The sequence below is a fragment of the Pholis gunnellus genome (genome assembly GCF_910591455.1).
Source record: "Pholis gunnellus genome assembly, chromosome: 23".
In the NCBI taxonomy this organism is placed as follows: domain Eukaryota; kingdom Metazoa; phylum Chordata; class Actinopteri; order Perciformes; family Pholidae; genus Pholis; species Pholis gunnellus.
The window spans coordinates 10,381,038-10,398,774 of record NC_136550.1 but is presented as its reverse complement, the minus strand read 5'-3'; the positions used below and the strand labels follow the sequence as shown (position 1 = coordinate 10,398,774).

At 42.2% G+C, this 17,737-nt stretch overlaps 1 protein-coding gene across 3 annotated transcripts in view; it reads left to right on the top strand.

The window, feature by feature from the left end:
* Positions 1 to 17,737, top strand: part of slc8a4b (solute carrier family 8 member 4b) — a gene marked incomplete at both ends in the record, with an annotated part of 40,312 nt that extends 22,575 nt beyond the window's left edge. The window contains 6 exons of one of the 3 annotated variants that reach the window (XM_079185169.1): positions 9,143 to 9,249; positions 11,680 to 11,804; positions 12,519 to 12,554; positions 13,008 to 13,107; positions 13,920 to 14,192; positions 17,361 to 17,737. In XM_079185169.1, the coding sequence (XP_079041295.1) occupies positions 9,143 to 9,249; positions 11,680 to 11,804; positions 12,519 to 12,554; positions 13,008 to 13,107; positions 13,920 to 14,192; positions 17,361 to 17,737 (1,018 nt within the window). Of the gene's footprint in view, positions 1 to 9,142; positions 9,250 to 11,679; positions 11,856 to 12,518; positions 12,555 to 13,007; positions 13,108 to 13,919; positions 14,193 to 17,360 lie in introns of all 3 variants that reach the window. The other 2 variants (XM_079185170.1, XM_079185168.1) reach the window with 2 other exon arrangements.

Here is a 17,737-nt window from a genome sequence, read left to right as displayed (position 1 = left end):
GAGGAGAGCGGCCAACTGCACCCTGGCTGAAGAAGGAGGGAAACAGGGAGATGAGGGGAGGGAGACGGAGGAGCGGTCACTTTTACTGTGCAGGGGGCAGGGAGAGAATTAGAATTAGGTGGCGGTAGTCTGTGTGGTAGTCTGTGTGAGTGAAAGCCTTTGGCAAGCAGCCACATGCGAACTTGGCAGCGTTTTGGCATGGCGATATATATATATCCCACTGCCTAAAGACCCTCACCTTGAGCCGCTAATGCCAGTCAATCAAGCCAAGGTGTCATTACACACATCCAACAGATTGCCTTTATTTGTGAGGTGCACCGCTGACTACATTCATTTTCTGTACTACTAACCTTTAACCCTTGCTGCACTGACGCTGCACTTCATTTGAAATGATTGTGCAGATCAAGGCTGGATTACCAACTGGGCAAAGTGCCCAATGGGCCCCCAACACTCCAGGGGCCCTGAATGCTCCAGGCTTGTTCAAGAATATGCTCCACTTAGATGGTTTTTCTAAGATACTTATGAAAGGGATGCATCAGATTCTTCTTGGTTTAAGAAACTGATGCCTATCATTATTCAATGCACAGCACATCTACAATGTTTTGTGTATGCATGCAGCCATAAAAATGGGTTTTAGGTTTGCATATTTCACGCAAACATTAAATAGTTTCAATGAGGACTTGTAAGAAAGCTGATAAAGAGTATATATTTTACTGTGGGAAAGTGTGGAGTAAGGTGAATTTAACCTTTTAACTGCTCAAACTAAACCTAACGTCCGTTCAAACACCGTGGAGGCAAGTGAAACAGATGCTCTCTATGTGACATTCCTCAAACAGCTTGGTTTCTCCATGGCAGCCCCCTATTTGACCAGAACATAAATATATGATGGAAGTGTTCAAACATACATGAGAACAGACGAGATGAGGGGGGAAGAGAAAGAGAGAGGGGAGGGGCATGAAAGAACAAGGGATGACAACAAAAGAGGAGGAAGGACGATTGCCCATCGCTCGTTCATCTCTCCTTGTGTGTTTGTCTCCAACACTGCTTGTTTTTCATCATTTCCCCAAACCGTGATGGAGAATGGATAAGGGGTAGTTAAGATTAAGTAATGTCTGTCTGTCTGGCTATTTATGTGTGTTTGTGTCTGTTTCTCATTCTTACTCGTTCTCCCTCTCTTTCTCTTCTGCCCACAGTCTTCCTTTCATTTCACTCGCTGCATCTTAGTCTTTGGCTTTAATCTCTCCATCTGTTCGTCCCTCTAGACCAATTTATCCTTCATCCTTGCAATCATTGGCTTGTCTCCTTTATTTTGTATTCCCCTATTCTTTATTTTCAATTTCTCTCGCAAACCATTCTCTTTCTTCTCATCTTTCCTCCATTCCCATCTACCCACCTCTCTGTGCATCTCTCCGCTGTAAAAAAGAAACGATGTATAATTAAAAGCTGCTAAAAGGGTTTGCGGAAGGGGGAAGGCAGAACTGGCAGCCGTACCGTTTAAACAACTTCTTGTGAGACACAACAGCAGCATCGGGAAAGCAGGGTGGCCGTTAGGTACTTTGGTCATTCCTTGGCCTCACGACAGCTTAAGAGTCTGAGATTAATGTTGCTGTATGCTACTGTGTACAAGTTTTACATTTATACGTTAATAAAAGGCCAAGAAATTGGTCGAAAGGGGATTCATATTGCATCAAAAAGTCAAATTTGTCTGCAAAAATGTACCGTGTCTTCTTTTTTTTTTTAATAAGAAAATAAATTGCACTGCAGCTTCGAATCCAATTAACACGAGTCGCTGCCTTGTAGATGAATAATTATTCTCCTAACGAGCTCGTTGTCACCTTTCATGTTAGGATTCACTGTTTCCTTGAGCACATCGTACCATTTTTCCAGGAGTGAATTACATGCGGCGCTTCCTTGGAAAGATGCAAGATGGCTGACAACACAAGCTGTTACATAAACTATTATATAAAGTCGTAGTGTTTGGTCAAACCCCTGACCCATGATGAACGAGCCACATCAAAAAAACTGTCAGCTGACTCACAGATTCATGCGCTCTCGTGAGGTCGGGCTATTCCCTTCGGAGGCAAACTGTGCTGTGATTTCTCTTTACCCAAAACCCTTTCATACCGTTGGATCCGGATCCTGCTGCACTCTTTACTTATTAAATGGACAGAAATTACACAGGGAGGGCAAAGTGCCATGTAAAATTAGCTAAGGGAGTCTGGGTTGATGCCATGGCTGTCAGTCTGTCACATATTATTAAAGTTATAAGCCTCAAATCTTCAGCTAAGCCTTCAATCCAAACCCTCCATACTGACAGAGTGAACCACATTCAAAGTATTCAGTATGCGAAAGAGGAAAAGTTGTGAATGATGTGTGCATTGCTGTGAATGTGTTTAGGTTCTATGTACAGTGGATTCACACGTATATGCACGAATGCAGAAGCTGTTCAGTAAATACCGATTTGCATGTTTCCTTTAGTTTTTATTGCCCACACACTCCCTGCTTCTTTCCTCTCTCTCTCCGTTTCCTTTTTTTTATTTTGCTCCCTCTTGAAAACTGTTAAGTGCCTTCTTGTCCTCGTGAGATCCTCTCCGGCTAACGCATGCACAGGGCTGAGGAGGAGAGAGCGCACCACATAAAGCAGCAGAGACAAGGAGCACTTATCCTCTCCTCTTCAAAAATAAATAAACATAAACCAGAAGAATATATGTTTCTCTAAATACGGCACTTGAAATAATACAAATATCTGCAGATTACAGTTGTCTTTTGCCACTCTGCCCCAGGACCAGTAACAGCTAGTGCCGCATCATTACTGTGGTTCCAGCAGGGGGCGCTGGAGTTCATTTGCATTTTAGTTAAAACACCCATGAGTTGTTGTGTGCTCAACCACTAGGTGGCATCTGTGGAATCCCCACTGACGTGTGCTTAGAGAAATCTATCAATTGATGAGTGTAGAATTATTTTTGTATAAAGTTTCTTCTAATAAAACTAAATGATATTTGCAGAGAGTTTGGGGACGTTCACCTCGGGCAACAAAGGAATATATTGCGGCCGAAAAACGAATCAATGACCAATCGCAATTAGGACTCATTTTCAATGACTGGTCCGTGCAGTGTTGGCTATACTGTCTCCTGCCACGCATTCAGTTCAGAAACCTCATCTCGTATAATTTCTGCTTGCAACTCGTCCTTCTTCTCAAACGGGAAGACTATAGTAATGCTTACATGCTTTCTCAGCTAACGTTCAGTGGGCGATGAGATCAAACCTCCATTGCTTCCCTGTTTCTCACCAAACTCGCAGCCTGTCTTTCTTTCCTCTTTTGTCTTTATTCTTCTATTTCGTACCCGTCTTACCTTTCCACACCTCCCTCTGTCTTTTTCTCTCTCCATTTCCTCTTCCCCTCCTTCTTCTGTCTCCTTCTCTTCTCCCTTTTCCTTCTTTTTGTATATCTCATCCCCTCATCCTCTGCCCTACATTTCTATTTGTCTCTTATTCGTTCTCTCTTCCTTACACTTGCCTATTTTTTATCATCCTCTTCCATTCTCTCCTCCAATCCTTTCCCCCCCCCTCTTCTGTGTCAAGTGGATAGCAGTACAGTAGATTACAGCACATCAAAGCATGCAGCGTGTGTGTGGTTATACTGTATGCATGCTGTGGTTTGTATCGTATAGCTTAATCCTACACAACATAATGCAGATGGGAAGGCATTAGCGTGTGCGTGCTATCCGAGACTGATCAGAGGACAGACTCAGGCATGTACAATATATATGGTGTATAAGCGACTTAGATTTGTGTGTAATTCAACTTCATGGTTTCCATGCCAACCATACAGCCTCCATACCGCCCGTATGTGTTTCAGATTCTAACAGAATTGCTTCATCCTCTCTGTCTCTTCTAACCCTTCTTCCCCCGGGGAAGGGGGAACCTCTGTCTTTTCATTTCCTACCGTCTCTTCTCAGTTTGTCATCTCTTGTCTCACACTCTTCCTCATCTGCCGCATTCTACCTTATTGTCCTTCCTCTCCGACCTTCTCTCTCAGCCTACTCCCGCTTCATATCCTCCTCTGTCCCTCTCCTCAAACCTCAAATCATCTCATGCACCGATCCATCTCTGTCATCCCACACACACACACCAGAGATGCAACTTTATTACTCACCACAGCTGGAGACCACTTAGAGTGGTTATGTGGGAGAAACGGGGTGTGTGTGTGTGTGTGTGTGTGTGTGTGTGTGTGTGTGTGTGTGTGCGTGTGTGTGTGTGTGTGTGTGTGTGTGTGTGTGTGTGTGTGTGTGTTTTGTTTCTCATTAAGCATTCCATTATATGCTTGAGAGGGGTAATATCTTTCCCTTAGAGCTTTTATTTTTCTCTCTCTCTTCTACTCTCCCAGTTGGCCTGCCTCAAATTGTTTTGTTGGTTTTGGTACCGCCATTCATATGAGAAGAATGAAGATTTTCTTGTGTGCACACATAGAAGTTGAAATGAAAAGTTGAGAGTATTAAGTCAAGAATGCCCAAACAAACGTCAAACGAACTGTCATATTTAGTATTGTCAAATGTGGATATAACTTAACACAAAAAGACACATTGGATGCTGATACTTGTTCAGTGAATGATGTATCCGTAGAAGCACAACTGATGAAGTTTTAAAAAAAAAAAAGATTTAATCTCTAAAGCTGGATGTCATATTTGCCAATTAACATAATTTATGTGAATTGAAGTGTTAGTGACTTAGACTTGCATTCTTTCTAAAAGGCCATCACAGGGCGACTTCTCTGGTTGCAAAAAGAAGTCCAATTGTATAGAAGTGTATAAGAAAATGACCCTACTTCTCACTTGATTTATTACCTCAGTAAACATAATTCAATGAGGTTCATTTGGTAAATTGATGTTCCACTTAGAGTTAAATAGACGATAAAGTAGGGTATACTTATAGTAATAATGATAAAGCTGTAGCCAGGAGGCCTCGTCTCCCTGTCATTCATACCACACAGTTGAACGTACGGCAAAACCCCTCTTACTGGAAACCCCATTTCAGGCTTGACATATCAATTAGATCACATTGTCGATGCCCGGAAAAACATTTTTTATGTATTAATTTTAGTTTGATTCGGATTTCCCTGAATATATAATATAATGTGACATTTATAACGAAAGCATAAACTTCACACATTAGCTGCGTCCCAATCCTGCGGCTGCATCCTTCGGAGGCTGCATTTGTAGACCGGTTACGTCACGGCGGCTGCGACGAGGCCGTCCCATTATGAAGACTCCTTCAAATGCAGCCTTCTGCGCCCAGATTTGGAAGACACAATTGATGGATCCGTCGCGGCCCACCATATCCCAAGATGCATTGCGTGCCGCTGAAGATTTTATTTGAATCAACATGGCGGCGAGTGAAGCGGCAGCTGGAGAAGAGGCCGTATTCACTTTTAAATTTCATTATTGGGTTTCAACTCACTGGAATATCACAGATGCAAAAGTTAAAACAAAAAACAAGGGACCTTATAACATCACGTCTGTTAAAGTGATCGGTTAAGTTACATGATGTTCGTAGCTGACAAGCTAGCGGTCCTGCTTGTCCAAGGTAACGTTAGCAGAAGGGTATTCAGTTGGTTGTAATCTGAAACCACAATAGTGGTTATTGTCTTTTTATTCTGTGATTTTGTAGTTAAATTCTGTTTTCTTGAATATGGGTATTTTGGATTACGTTAAAGTAATTTATTAAATGATAAATTGCACACTTGGTTTAGAGATTTATTTAGCTTTTTGTTGACTGTTACAATCCTTGTGGTCATCTGAAGAATATGCATATCTTCATCCTCTCCATCTTTCTCACTGTTTCTTAAAGAGCCAAGCAGAGGGGCTTTGCTTAAGCAAAACAACGACCTTGTGGCATTGTGCCTCACTTTCAACTATAACATTTTTATGATCTCAATTTTACTGTGTAGCGGGAATTCTCTCACTTGTGTGTGTGTGTGTGTGTGTGTGTGTGTGTGTGTGTGTGTGTGAGAGAGAGATTTAGAGGTTCCGCCAGAAGCAGAAACGGTAAAACTTGAGTGTGTTTATAAATCAACCTCACTCAGGAAAATTAGTTGTTTGCTGCCGTGGTTCTCTAAAATGCTCTATCTCACACACACAGGCCCACAGCACCTGAGAATATGGTAGGCTTTCAATGCCTGAAAACACACACACACACACACACACACAGATGCAGCTTCCAGTGGTTGTAAATCAAAAGTAGAACTGGAGCCAGAACAAAATGGATAGAGATGGAGACAGAGATATAAAGAGAGTTCCATTAAGTAATGCAATGTGGTCTCAACTAATCAAATCAAACTGTCGCTCAATCATTCCCTTCCGTAAGAACTTTAGAGATGCAAACAAACACACACACACACACTCTCTGCGGCAATATGAAACATATCCATTAAATTGATTTATAGCCGTCTTGATTCTGTTCAGGGCTTTTCAATCAACAATACCTTTTGTTGACCTTTTTTCACTATGTCACTCTGCCTTTTTTCAGTCTCTATTTCTGGCAGCGCAAGTTCTGTGCTGGTTGAACTTGGTGTGTGTGTGTATCTGTGTTTTGTCTGTTGACACACTGGCATTGAGGCTGTCTGGGGAGCAGGTGGTAGAAATATAGAGAGACGGCAAAACAGAGAGAGAGAGAGAGAGAGAGAGAGAGAGAGAGGGAGAAATGTTATAAGATAAGTAATGTATTGTTTTTACGCGTGTATATGTATTTCATGAAGGCAGGAGTGCATGATCACCCGAGTTTTTAGGATTCAGCCTCTGGGAACCATGACTACCTGAACCAAATGTAATGGTAATCCAACTGGATGATGGAATTACATTGCCATCTTTGGAGCCGCACTGAAAAAAACTGAGAAAGGAAGGCGTTAAACTCCTAATATCTAATATCATCTACAGCCATGTTCACGTGCATAATGTTAGACCGATGCTGACTCTAGCCTCCAGTGACCATGAGCAGGATAAGTGGTTTGTAAAATAAAATGCGTGCAGACGGAAGAAAACGTGTGAGGGTTTATGTGATAATGGGAAGATGAGGGTAAGAGGGGACTAAAACAGAAGGGCTGAGATGGAGATGGAGAGAGAAGGGCACAGATGGAAGAGCTGCGACAACCAGCACCAACTATGAATAATGAAAGCACTGCAGCGAGTGTGTGTGTGTGTGTGTGTGTGTGTGTGTTGTCTGCATGTGTAAATTGGCTAAGTTAATGAATACATATGTGTACAAATCCCCCAAGTGTTTAACAGGAACATGTTGTCACAGGTATCATGTTTGTGTACTGTATTGTTTGTGCATGTGTGTGGGTTTTTGTGGTACTAGTGACGCGTGGGCACAAGGCAGGGGGGTTGGGGGGGGGCTGGCTGTTTGTTCATACAAACCACAGACTGCGTAATGTGTGTGATGTGCGGCATGAAAAACATGAGTGTACATATCCACTGTGTGCATGCTCCTGACCGTTGGAGGTATTATGATTTGTCTGTGTGTGTGTGTGTGTGTGTGTGTGTGTGTGTGTGTGTGCGTGCGTGCTCTTGTTCCCCTGAGAGAACTCAGTGTGTATTGAGTCGTAACCCTCCACATCTCAGTGGAGTCCGTGCATTACTCATACTCCTCTTTCAGCCTCTTTCAGTCCCTTTTCTCTTACCTCTGTCTTTCCTCTTCCAACTCACCGTCAGTTGACAGCACGTTAAGCCCCGCCCCCTCTAGTTACTGTCGCTACACCTGTCAATCTTTCCTTTTCAGCTAACATGCTACTACAGACAGATGACTGGAAATTATTTGAAAGAAAAGAAAACGGCAATATAACAGATATTTCATTTCTTCCTTCCCACTCAATGGACATACATGTACTCTTGTTTCACATCTGACGAAACAACTTTCATATCTTTTCGACCATTACTGAGAGTTGGCCGCTCAACCTGATGTGATGCTGGAAATAGCAAATCCAGCCAGTGTTATCCTCTGTTGCTGTGACAGCTCACCGTTGAAAACAATGCGCTTCCACTTCTCCACACACCACCGCCATCACTCTCTCACATTCCCCTCCTCCTTCCTGTTTCTCTTTGTTGAGCCGAAGCCTATTTGTGGTGTCGGAGCCAACATGGCTGACAGTGAAGCATATGATGACACATCCAGGTGGAAATGAACACTCGCTCTTCCTCTTTGTCTGTCAGATACAGAGGAATTGTTGAGATGAAGATTATATACTCTGGGTGAAACAGACCAGGAGCAAACCAAACAGATGTGATTTCCATATAGAAGGACCAAAAGGTCTCTTTTATTCACATTATCAGCTTAACTGTCTTAACTGTCAGCCTTCTTTATTACGTCTAGTGTATCCTTAAAGTATCGAGCTGACAGACATCCATCTTTCCACTTTCTCCAAATACTCTTTTCCTAAAACGATAGATTGACAAATATACAGTATGTTAAATATCTTTGAACTTTCTTGTCCAATGAAGTGTTTTCTAAAACCTTCCAATCAAAGTTCACATTAAAGGATTCTCTGCCTGTAAATACACTGACAGATGTAATAACAATGCCATTTAATCTTTTTTTCTCAGTCAGAGACACTGCTCGCACTGCTATATCTTTTATTTTTATAGCCCCACAGCTTTTTTTCCAATTTACTTGTCAGGATAGGTACGCACCGCCTTAAAACTCTTTTCGCTGCATTAGGGCTTTCCCCTGGGTGCTCCTAAAATCTAAAAAATGTCTCAAGTGGGGCGGTGCGGCGCATTGCATCACCATCAACTGGAGAAAAACGTAATGAGGGCCTGTGAGGGGAAGAAAGCAGCCACATGGTGTCCCACTGAGCAATGTCAACTTGGGCTTCAAGCTGTAAACGTAATCATGTTCATTTTCTTGTGATGTATCTTGTTTGTTGCTTACGGTTAGCTAATTGGTTTTGATAGTCACGAGATCATGTAGCAGCAGCAGAAATGACCTGTCTGTCTAATTACATTCTGACGGGGGAGACTTTCCCAGTTTTAATGCACTGGTCTGAATACATTAGCTATGAAAACTCTTATTATGAGGGAGAGCTTCAAACTATAAAGGTTAATGATCTGGGATACACCGAGTCTCATCCTTCTCTTCCGCTTTTTAACAGGAAGATCATCGAGGTGAAGATAATTGATGATGAGGAGTACGAGAAGAACAAGACCTTCACCATCGAGCTGGGAGAGCCTGTTCTGTTGGAGATAGGGCAGAAACACGGTGGGTGTCTTTGTGTGTTTATGTGTGTGTGTGTGTCTCATTGTTCACAGACGATATCTAGAAGCCAGGAGGGGGAACGCAGTGACAGACAGAATGGAGTCTTTATTTAAGTCTCGGGGCCTCCTGCACACATGTCTCTTGTAAATAGTGTCAGACTTGGATTGATTGTCTTAAACCACCAATCTGAAGTCAGATTAACTTGGGAAACATTTCACATTGAACCAAGGACGTGACTTGGAAAGGATTTTAAGAACAATGGGCTTAAGCTGTGGGGTGTTTTTGAAATGACAGCTTCCTTTTCGCGTCACGTTGGACCCAAGAATGATAACCACAATCAGTGTTTGGCCCAATCAATTACCATATACATACATACATTTGTTTATTTGTTTCTCAAATCACTTCACTATTGCACTGTGGTCATAGTTGCAAAGAATTCTGTAAAGTAAGAGACCAAATTGAATAAAATTTTTAGTTCATTCCTGCCTAATGAACTAATTTGATCAGGTTCCTCCTCCTCACCGTCATTTCCCACTTTCTGAGCCCTTCACTTGTCAGCCCTTCAACTTTATAAGAAAGTAGAAAGCTTTAGTTGAAATTTTAAAAGGCTCATTACAGCAGGCAGACAGCTAATCTTTGGCAGGTGACTGAAGGCTAAAGAGAACCAGCGCTGAGAGTCAATAAGTCAATTTCTGCAGCTTGTTCTGCTTTGACATTTCTGTGGAATTTCCACAAGATTTAAACATTTACAAGATGACAGAAAAGAGAAAGATTACTGTGCCTGAACGCTCCATTTGTAGACAGTGCTAACGTGCTATTCACGCTACGCCTCCTCTGTAGGAAAGGTGGCAAACCTAGTGGTGTAAAGGTCTACACTCTCAATGTCAGCCATACAGAGCCAACAGCCTGTGGCATGTTTCATTACAGAGGAAATATAATTGTGTTAATACGAACGTCCCAAAGCACGTTGACTGACATTCACACACATTCACACACTGAGCCACACACATCCTGTACACTGCTTTTCAATTACAGCCGGTCTACACTGATAACAGCTGACTCAATTAATATCTGTCACTGAGTGTGAAGAGGGAGGGAGGAGACATATGGATGAATAGTGGAACATATGGTAATCGAAAGACAGAAAGTGTGTTTCATGGGTGAAAATCTAAAATCCACGAGGGTATTCATATTTGTGATGACATGGGATGTTGGATTGCCCATGTGGCACATTAGTGTTTGAATATTAACATTTACATTATAGACTTTCACAACTGCTTGCACGCAGTCTTAAAATGATACCCCAGCAAAACCATGAAACCAATTTCTGCTGCTCTGGCAAAATCAGACAAATGAGAAACTGCATTATACATATTTGATTTCATTTTAAATGCCAGGCAAAGGCATTAGCAATTCAAATTAGCAATTAGTAGCAATATTCAAGATTCAGAGCATTAATATAGCAGCAAACAACTATCTGTGTACATAGTGGAGGAACGTCTACCTGAGCAGAGAGTGCAGAGGGGGCTTTTAGTGTATGCTAGGCAGCCGTTTTAGTGTATGCTAGGCAGCCGTTTTAGTGTATGCTAGGCAGCCGTGAGTGAGCGGGGCACGCTCACGGCTGCCTTTTTGCATATGGCGGTTACAACTGTTAACGCCGTCCCAACCAACGTTGTCATCTCGGAAGCAATGGGTAAAAAGTCTTCGCTCTGTCAGCACGTTTGGCTTAGCTTGTACTGTTAGCGCTGTTTGCGCCGTTAGCTGTGAGCCGCTGGCTCAGGCGTTGCCATGTTGAGAGCCGTTGAGATCCAATCAAAATGCTCCCAGTCGTGTATCGTGCACCTTTAAGCTACCACAAAGCTTTAGGTTTGATTTGCAGAGAAGACCTCGATGTCTTCAAGTATGAAAGTCTAGCGGTGACGTGATAGATTTTGAATTCCATTGCTCGTCCTCACTTTGCAGCATCATCCATCTGAACACTTCAGACATTTCTCGGTCAATTAAACAGGCAGTGTTGTCTCTCTAGAGGATTTAATAGATGAAATATCCCATACGATTCAACTTTCCTTTGATAGTTTTGCATACATTTTCTTTGTGTAAGATGTGTTCCAAGTCATTTGCTGAATGATTTGAAATCTTCCAGCAAGCAGAACATTCACTGTTATGGACACGTGGCAAACCTGATGCGTGATGGGATACATAATGCCTTATTCTTCACAGGGAATTGCATACTGACGCTTAGGCCTACATTTAAATAGAAGTTCATGTATTCATGACCACAGTATCCTCAACAAGAATAGTTACAAAAACGGTAGTTAAAAAAAAAGATTACTACTTTTAATTGAATTTGTTTAAGTTGGTACTGAATAACCTCTGCACAGTTACACCAACCCTACTAGCAACACTGACCCGTTCATCTCTGTGGTCCCCTAGGTGACTCCAATGAGAACAAGCCATTGGTGGGAGCAGAGGAGGAGGAAGTGGCCAAGATGGGCTGTCCCAGTTTGGGCGAAAACACCCAAGTAGAAATCATCATAGAAGAGTCCTACGAGTTTAAGGTAAGTGTGTTTGTGCGTGCACATGCTGTTTTAACGTTTCCATTAAAATATGTGTGCATGTAAGTGTTCCCTTTTCATTTTGTATTTTAGAAGCTCTGCGGAATGCATCGCCATTGTTTAAATAACAATAGCCACCAGTTTGGCAGAATATCAACCCAAAAAGTGAACAGACTTAAATTACAAATTGGATCTAAAATGGTTTGAAGTGAAGTGCCCCGGTCCAAAGGATGAATGATTCATTTTGTTAGTATGTAATGGACTCTCTGATGAGCTGCTCGTCATTTTGATGGCAGACATGCAAAAGAAAGCAAATCATTTATTTAAAGCGAGCTGTCGTCTTGTTTCAGTACAAAACTGGCTGTAGAAGAAGGAAAGTTGTTGGTAAAATTTCAAAATATATTGGCTTTGTCGTGTAATAACTATTGTATATTAGACGAAAAGCATTTTCAAATTTGATCAGTTTATAATTTAGCCATGGATCATTACAGACAACTTGATATTTCTTGTATGCAGCGTCTGTCTCACATTCAGCTTTCATTACATTGTTCATCGTCATGCCATGTGTGTTGCTTTATTTTCAATCTGTTAATTTCCATATGATTTTGTCTCTAATCTGTGATTCATACGCAATCATATTTTTGTTGCACATTTCATTTTCTTTTTTGTCCATTTGTGTCATTTTGTATGTGTGTGTGTGTGTGTGTGCCTGTGCAGAGAGCAGTACATACGCTTCTTTGTTGGAATGAAAAGGTTATCTATCTTTGTCCCTTTTTAGTTTGCTTGTGCATGCAATGCTAGTTCTTCCATTTGCTACGATGCAATAGTGGATTTTTGTAATGGTGTCTGGGTCCAGTATCACATTCCATTATATAAATCCTTAATTGTGACCAAACACTGGAATTGATTTGAAATCTCTTGTTGAGACTACTAATATACAGTAAATCTTGTGTTTTTTTAATGTAGTGTCTCACTTATTAGATAATAATAAACTATGCAGGGTTTTCTCCTCACAAAGTCTTGTCAGCTGAGTTATGCTAATTATGCTAAATGAAAGGTTTTCCTGTTCTGTGTGACTGCGAGTGAATTAACAACTTGAGTGTTGTGTCTTTCCTGCTCTGCCTGGTCTGTATGCACTTGCATATTTGCTTTGTGAATGTGTGTGTGTGTGTGTGTGTGTGTATGTGTGTGTGTGTGTGTCTGTAGAGTACAGTAGATAAGTTGATCAAGAAGACAAACCTGGCCTTGGTGGTGGGAAGCAGCAGCTGGAGGGAGCAGTTTGTCAATGCTGTAACTGTCAGTGCAGGTAACACACACACACTGACACACACACACACACACTCACACACGTATACAAACCAGCCTTTTCATTTTGAAAAGCTGTTGGATGAGTGCAGGTTTCATTGCTGATCCTAAATATACAATATAGGCTTTTTTTTCCAATTGTTTGTTAACACTAGATCGAGCATAGTATTCTTTAGTCCTGCTTTAAGGAAACACGGTGGGTCGACATTTTGGGAAATGGGCTCTTGGAGAGGGATAAAAGATCCACACCACTCTCTTTTCTGTGTACTAAATAAGAGCAGCCGACTAGCACAATGAATGGAAGCAGGTGGAAACAGCCAGCCTGGCCTGGTACAAAATTGTAAAGATATTTGTAGGAACAATTTGCGGATAGGTTATTACTAGCTGTTCCGGTGAACAGCGGCGACCAGTGAGTCCACAAAGTGACTGCAGTTCTCCAAGAAATAGCCACAGCATGTAAAACCATAATTTGCTATTTTTTACATTTCTGTTTGTGCGTGGACATCAGATATAAGGTATCAATGTCTGTATCAAAGTTCTTGTCAAAGGTTGGCATAATACTTGAAAAGAACTCGTTTGTAAAATGTGTTGCCCGAGACACATTGGAGGTTTCTTTCTCACATCAGCACAGCTGCACGGTGTGCAGTGGGTATGAATGTCGGATTATCGGTTTCTGAAAGTAACTGAAATGGTTGGACAGTCCCCCCTATTCCTCCTTGGAACAGTGTGTAGTTTACGTCCATTCACTTCTCTCTTTCAATTATCTCTCTGCTCTTCCTCTCTATCTGTCTCTCTCGTCATCTGCAACCAAAGGAGATGACGACGACGAGGAGAGCGGCGAGGAGCGGCTGCCGTCCTGCTTCGACTACATCATGCACTTCCTCACCGTCTTCTGGAAGGTTCTGTTCGCCTTCGTCCCGCCCACGGAGTACTGGAATGGCTGGGCCTGCTTCATTGTCTCCATCTCGCTCATCGGCGTCCTGACGGCGGTCACCGGCGATCTGGCGTCACACTTCGGCTGCACGATAGGCCTGAAGGACTCGGTGACAGCGGTGGTGTTTGTGGCGCTGGGAACATCAGTGCCAGGTGAGTGAGGGTGTTTCAATAAGCGCGTCGAGTGATTGAGGCAAATCAGTTCACCTTTTGTTCATGGTGCACATTTCCTCACTGACATCACATCACATTTAAGCATATTAAATGTGATGCATATTTTTCCCAAATTTCCAATGTGACAGACAAACAAACAAACCCATAATAGATGAAGGCTCATCCTCTCTCCTCCATCTGATTTCAATAGCAGTCGGCATCAGTAAGCCGGCTGGAAATAAAAATTGAATTGTAAAACGCCGGCGCCGTCACCGAGCCTTCAGCCTGAGCTCGTCTCCGCCTGGAGGGGACGCTTGGTCTCAAGGCTTTAATTCAATTCCCTGCCTCATTCCTCTCGTCAGCCGTTTTATTTTTTCTCCAGCAAATGATTTATAGAAAAAAAGCTCCTTTGCTACTCCGCCATGCTCCTTCAACGCTTGAGGCGAGGTCTGAATCAATTCCTTCAGCAGCCATATTATGGTGTGTGTCGGATTTTTGAGGCTGTAAAAACAGATTTGGTATCCATTATCAGTGTGTTTGTCCTCTCACAAGTCACGTGTGGCTGGTCATTTGTTGGCTTTTCTCTCTTTTCTCTTTCACTCTCCTTTGTTTTGTCTTTTTCCCCCACACTGTTGTGTTTCCCTCACATTCTCATATCCCATCTCACTTATCTGTTACGCTTGCTCTTGAGCCCCATCCCGGTCAATTTATTATTCTGACTTAGTGTTGCCCAACTCATCCCTCCCTCGCTCCCCTGGATGTTGCCTCTTCACTGTTGTATCATCCATCATTCTGACCTGTGTGCTGCGGTAACCAGGTGTGTTTGGCTGAAAATGTGTTTGCTCTGTCGAGGTGATGAAAATGTGTTTGCTCTGTCGAGGTGATGCAAGTTTTAGTGTGGCAGGTCCCTTTGGTCATTATAACTTCCACTAGGAGTGTGTGCTTCCTTGTGAGTGAGTGTGTGTGTGTGTGTGTGTGTGTGTGTACAGCATATGTGTGTCATTGTGATCTCCTTAAAGCTTGTTAGACATTCCTCTCCTCTCTTGTTTGCCGCTCCCTGACTTGCACCCTTCCCTCCTTTGAGTCATAATTACAATCATATTACAAAGGAGACCCCAAAGGATTATCCAGCCAATTTACACCAGATTTGCAGATTCAGGCAATTAGAGGACAAATGCTGATCGGAGGATTGGATGCCGTGAACTGCTACTCGTTGAAGAGGTTTGCGTTAGTGGTGAACAAATCCTGTAATGATCACAGATTGTACTACTACGACAGTACTACTTTGTACTAGGGCATGATCCCCCCCCGAATCAAAAACACATTCAAAGTAATGTATTACTGTCCTACACTACCTGGAGAGTTACAGTAATGTGATGTCATTATTCAGTAACGACTGGTGTAAGGGGTTATAATTTGAAATTCAGAGTTTACATTACAGTTACTAACAGAGGTCTGGAATCAGGCAACACGGTTTCTGAAAATACCACGTATTGTTTTGTAAATAGCGTCTTTAGGGAGGTAATTCACGACAGCTGGCAAATATATAACATTATAAACTTGGTGAATGTGCAAAATATGATTCAACGTTTTTCTAAACGGGGGTATAATCTTCTTCTGTGATGCCAGCAGTAGTAAGTGGTGTGTAGTTGTGTGTGTGTGGCGCTATAATGTGCATGACTCAGACTCAAACCCACAATCTCATGTGCCTGTGTGTCAACACACACAAACTTCTCTACTAACAGCGGTATTACGATTCCCCCCCCCCCCCCCCCCCCCCCGAAGAAAGTTAGACTTTTTATTTTTTATGTTTGGATATGAATTTCAACTAATCTCTCTCACAGTCAGATGAGAATTGAGACTCGTCTATTTATAGAAATAAGCCGAGACAGGCGTGCAATAACTGGCAGCTGTTTCCCTGGTGTTCCCTGCCAACCCAGTTGTAGAGTCTCTGTGCTTTTTACCCAATATCTGTTCAAATGTTCAGCACCACAGAGCTCCACTAATATGCAACTAAAGCAATTAAAAGCATTAATTAGGCCTACATCTGTTCGGTCTCGGACTGACGCAAATATACAACTGCGGATTACAGAACGGAACAAATTAAAGTAATCCAATATTTGTTTGATTTCCAGAATACAGATGAAAAATGACATCTGACTGACATTGATTTCCAACATGAAGCGTGGCTGACTATGGGTCATGCAAAGTTTGCGCTTGCTACCTTTGTTCGGAAAAGCAAAAGCCAATCATCCTGGAGCTTTTCAGATCATCTAAAAGTTACATTCATGACTTCAAATGCTTTTGTCCAAAATAATCAAAGTAAACACACAAAACAATGTCACTGGATTAGCTATTTCTTCTATCTGTATAGGAATACTTGCAGGGAAAACTGCTGGTAAGCCAACTAGCAAAATACCTTCACATAACAGATAGCAACAACTAATTCAAGGGCTCCTCTTTGTGTTTGCTTTCAACTCGGAGCCAAGAATTTGAAATGATTGATGATCACTCTGCTTGTCCCAATATACATCATTCTGCTGTGTTTTTCTGAACTTCTACAACAGAGTCACATTAATAGGGGAAAAAATATAATGTCGTGTTAAGATTGGTGAGAAATGCTGAAGATCAAGCTATGCAGTTTGACTGATTGTTGAATACATATTCAGGACAACTTCAAGCAGCTTTTCTAGATTATCTGTATGTATTATTTACCCCTCCCTGTTTCTCTGTCTTTTTAGCCATTAAATGTGTAATTATTTCTGTATATACTGACATCCATTTACACTAACTGGTTCATAGTGGGCGTCTATGATACCCAATACCTTGATCTTTGTACACCCGTTTGCTTGTCTTTTGTGTTTGTCTTTGCATTCAGTACATGTATGCCACATGCTGTATGTGAGATTAAGCTACTCTACGTGCATTGTTTCACACTCAGTGTTCCAGTGGCTTGTGAGAAATAATCATTAAAAGTAATTCTCATGATTGTATGTTTTCATGTAGCATAGTCCTTGTTTGTATGATTAAAACAGTTTCTACAAAGTATTAAAACACAAGATCAATAGAAAACGTAAGATTAAGAATCTTACAAATGAGGCCACAAACAACAACTGTGTCAAAGATGATGTAACCCTAAACTGTACAAGTTTTGTCTTTCTCTTTCAGACACATTCGCCAGCAAGGTTGCCGCCATCCAGGACCAGTACGCCGACGCCTCCATTGGCAATGTCACTGGCTCCAACGCCGTGAACGTCTTCCTCGGCATAGGCGTGGCGTGGACCATCGCCGCAGTCGTCTGGCGCTCCAAGGGCAAGGTGTTCAAGGTGGACCCGGGAAACCTGGCCTTCTCCGTCACCCTCTTCACCATCATGGCGGTGTTGTGTGTGATGATACTGCTCTACCGGCGGCGGGCATCGGTGGCTGGCGGCGAGCTGGGCGGACCGCGGACATGCAAGAGGATAACGTCGCTGCTTTTCGTCTCCATGTGGCTGATTTACATTTTGCTGGCTTCACTGGACGCCTACTGCCATTTACCATTTTAA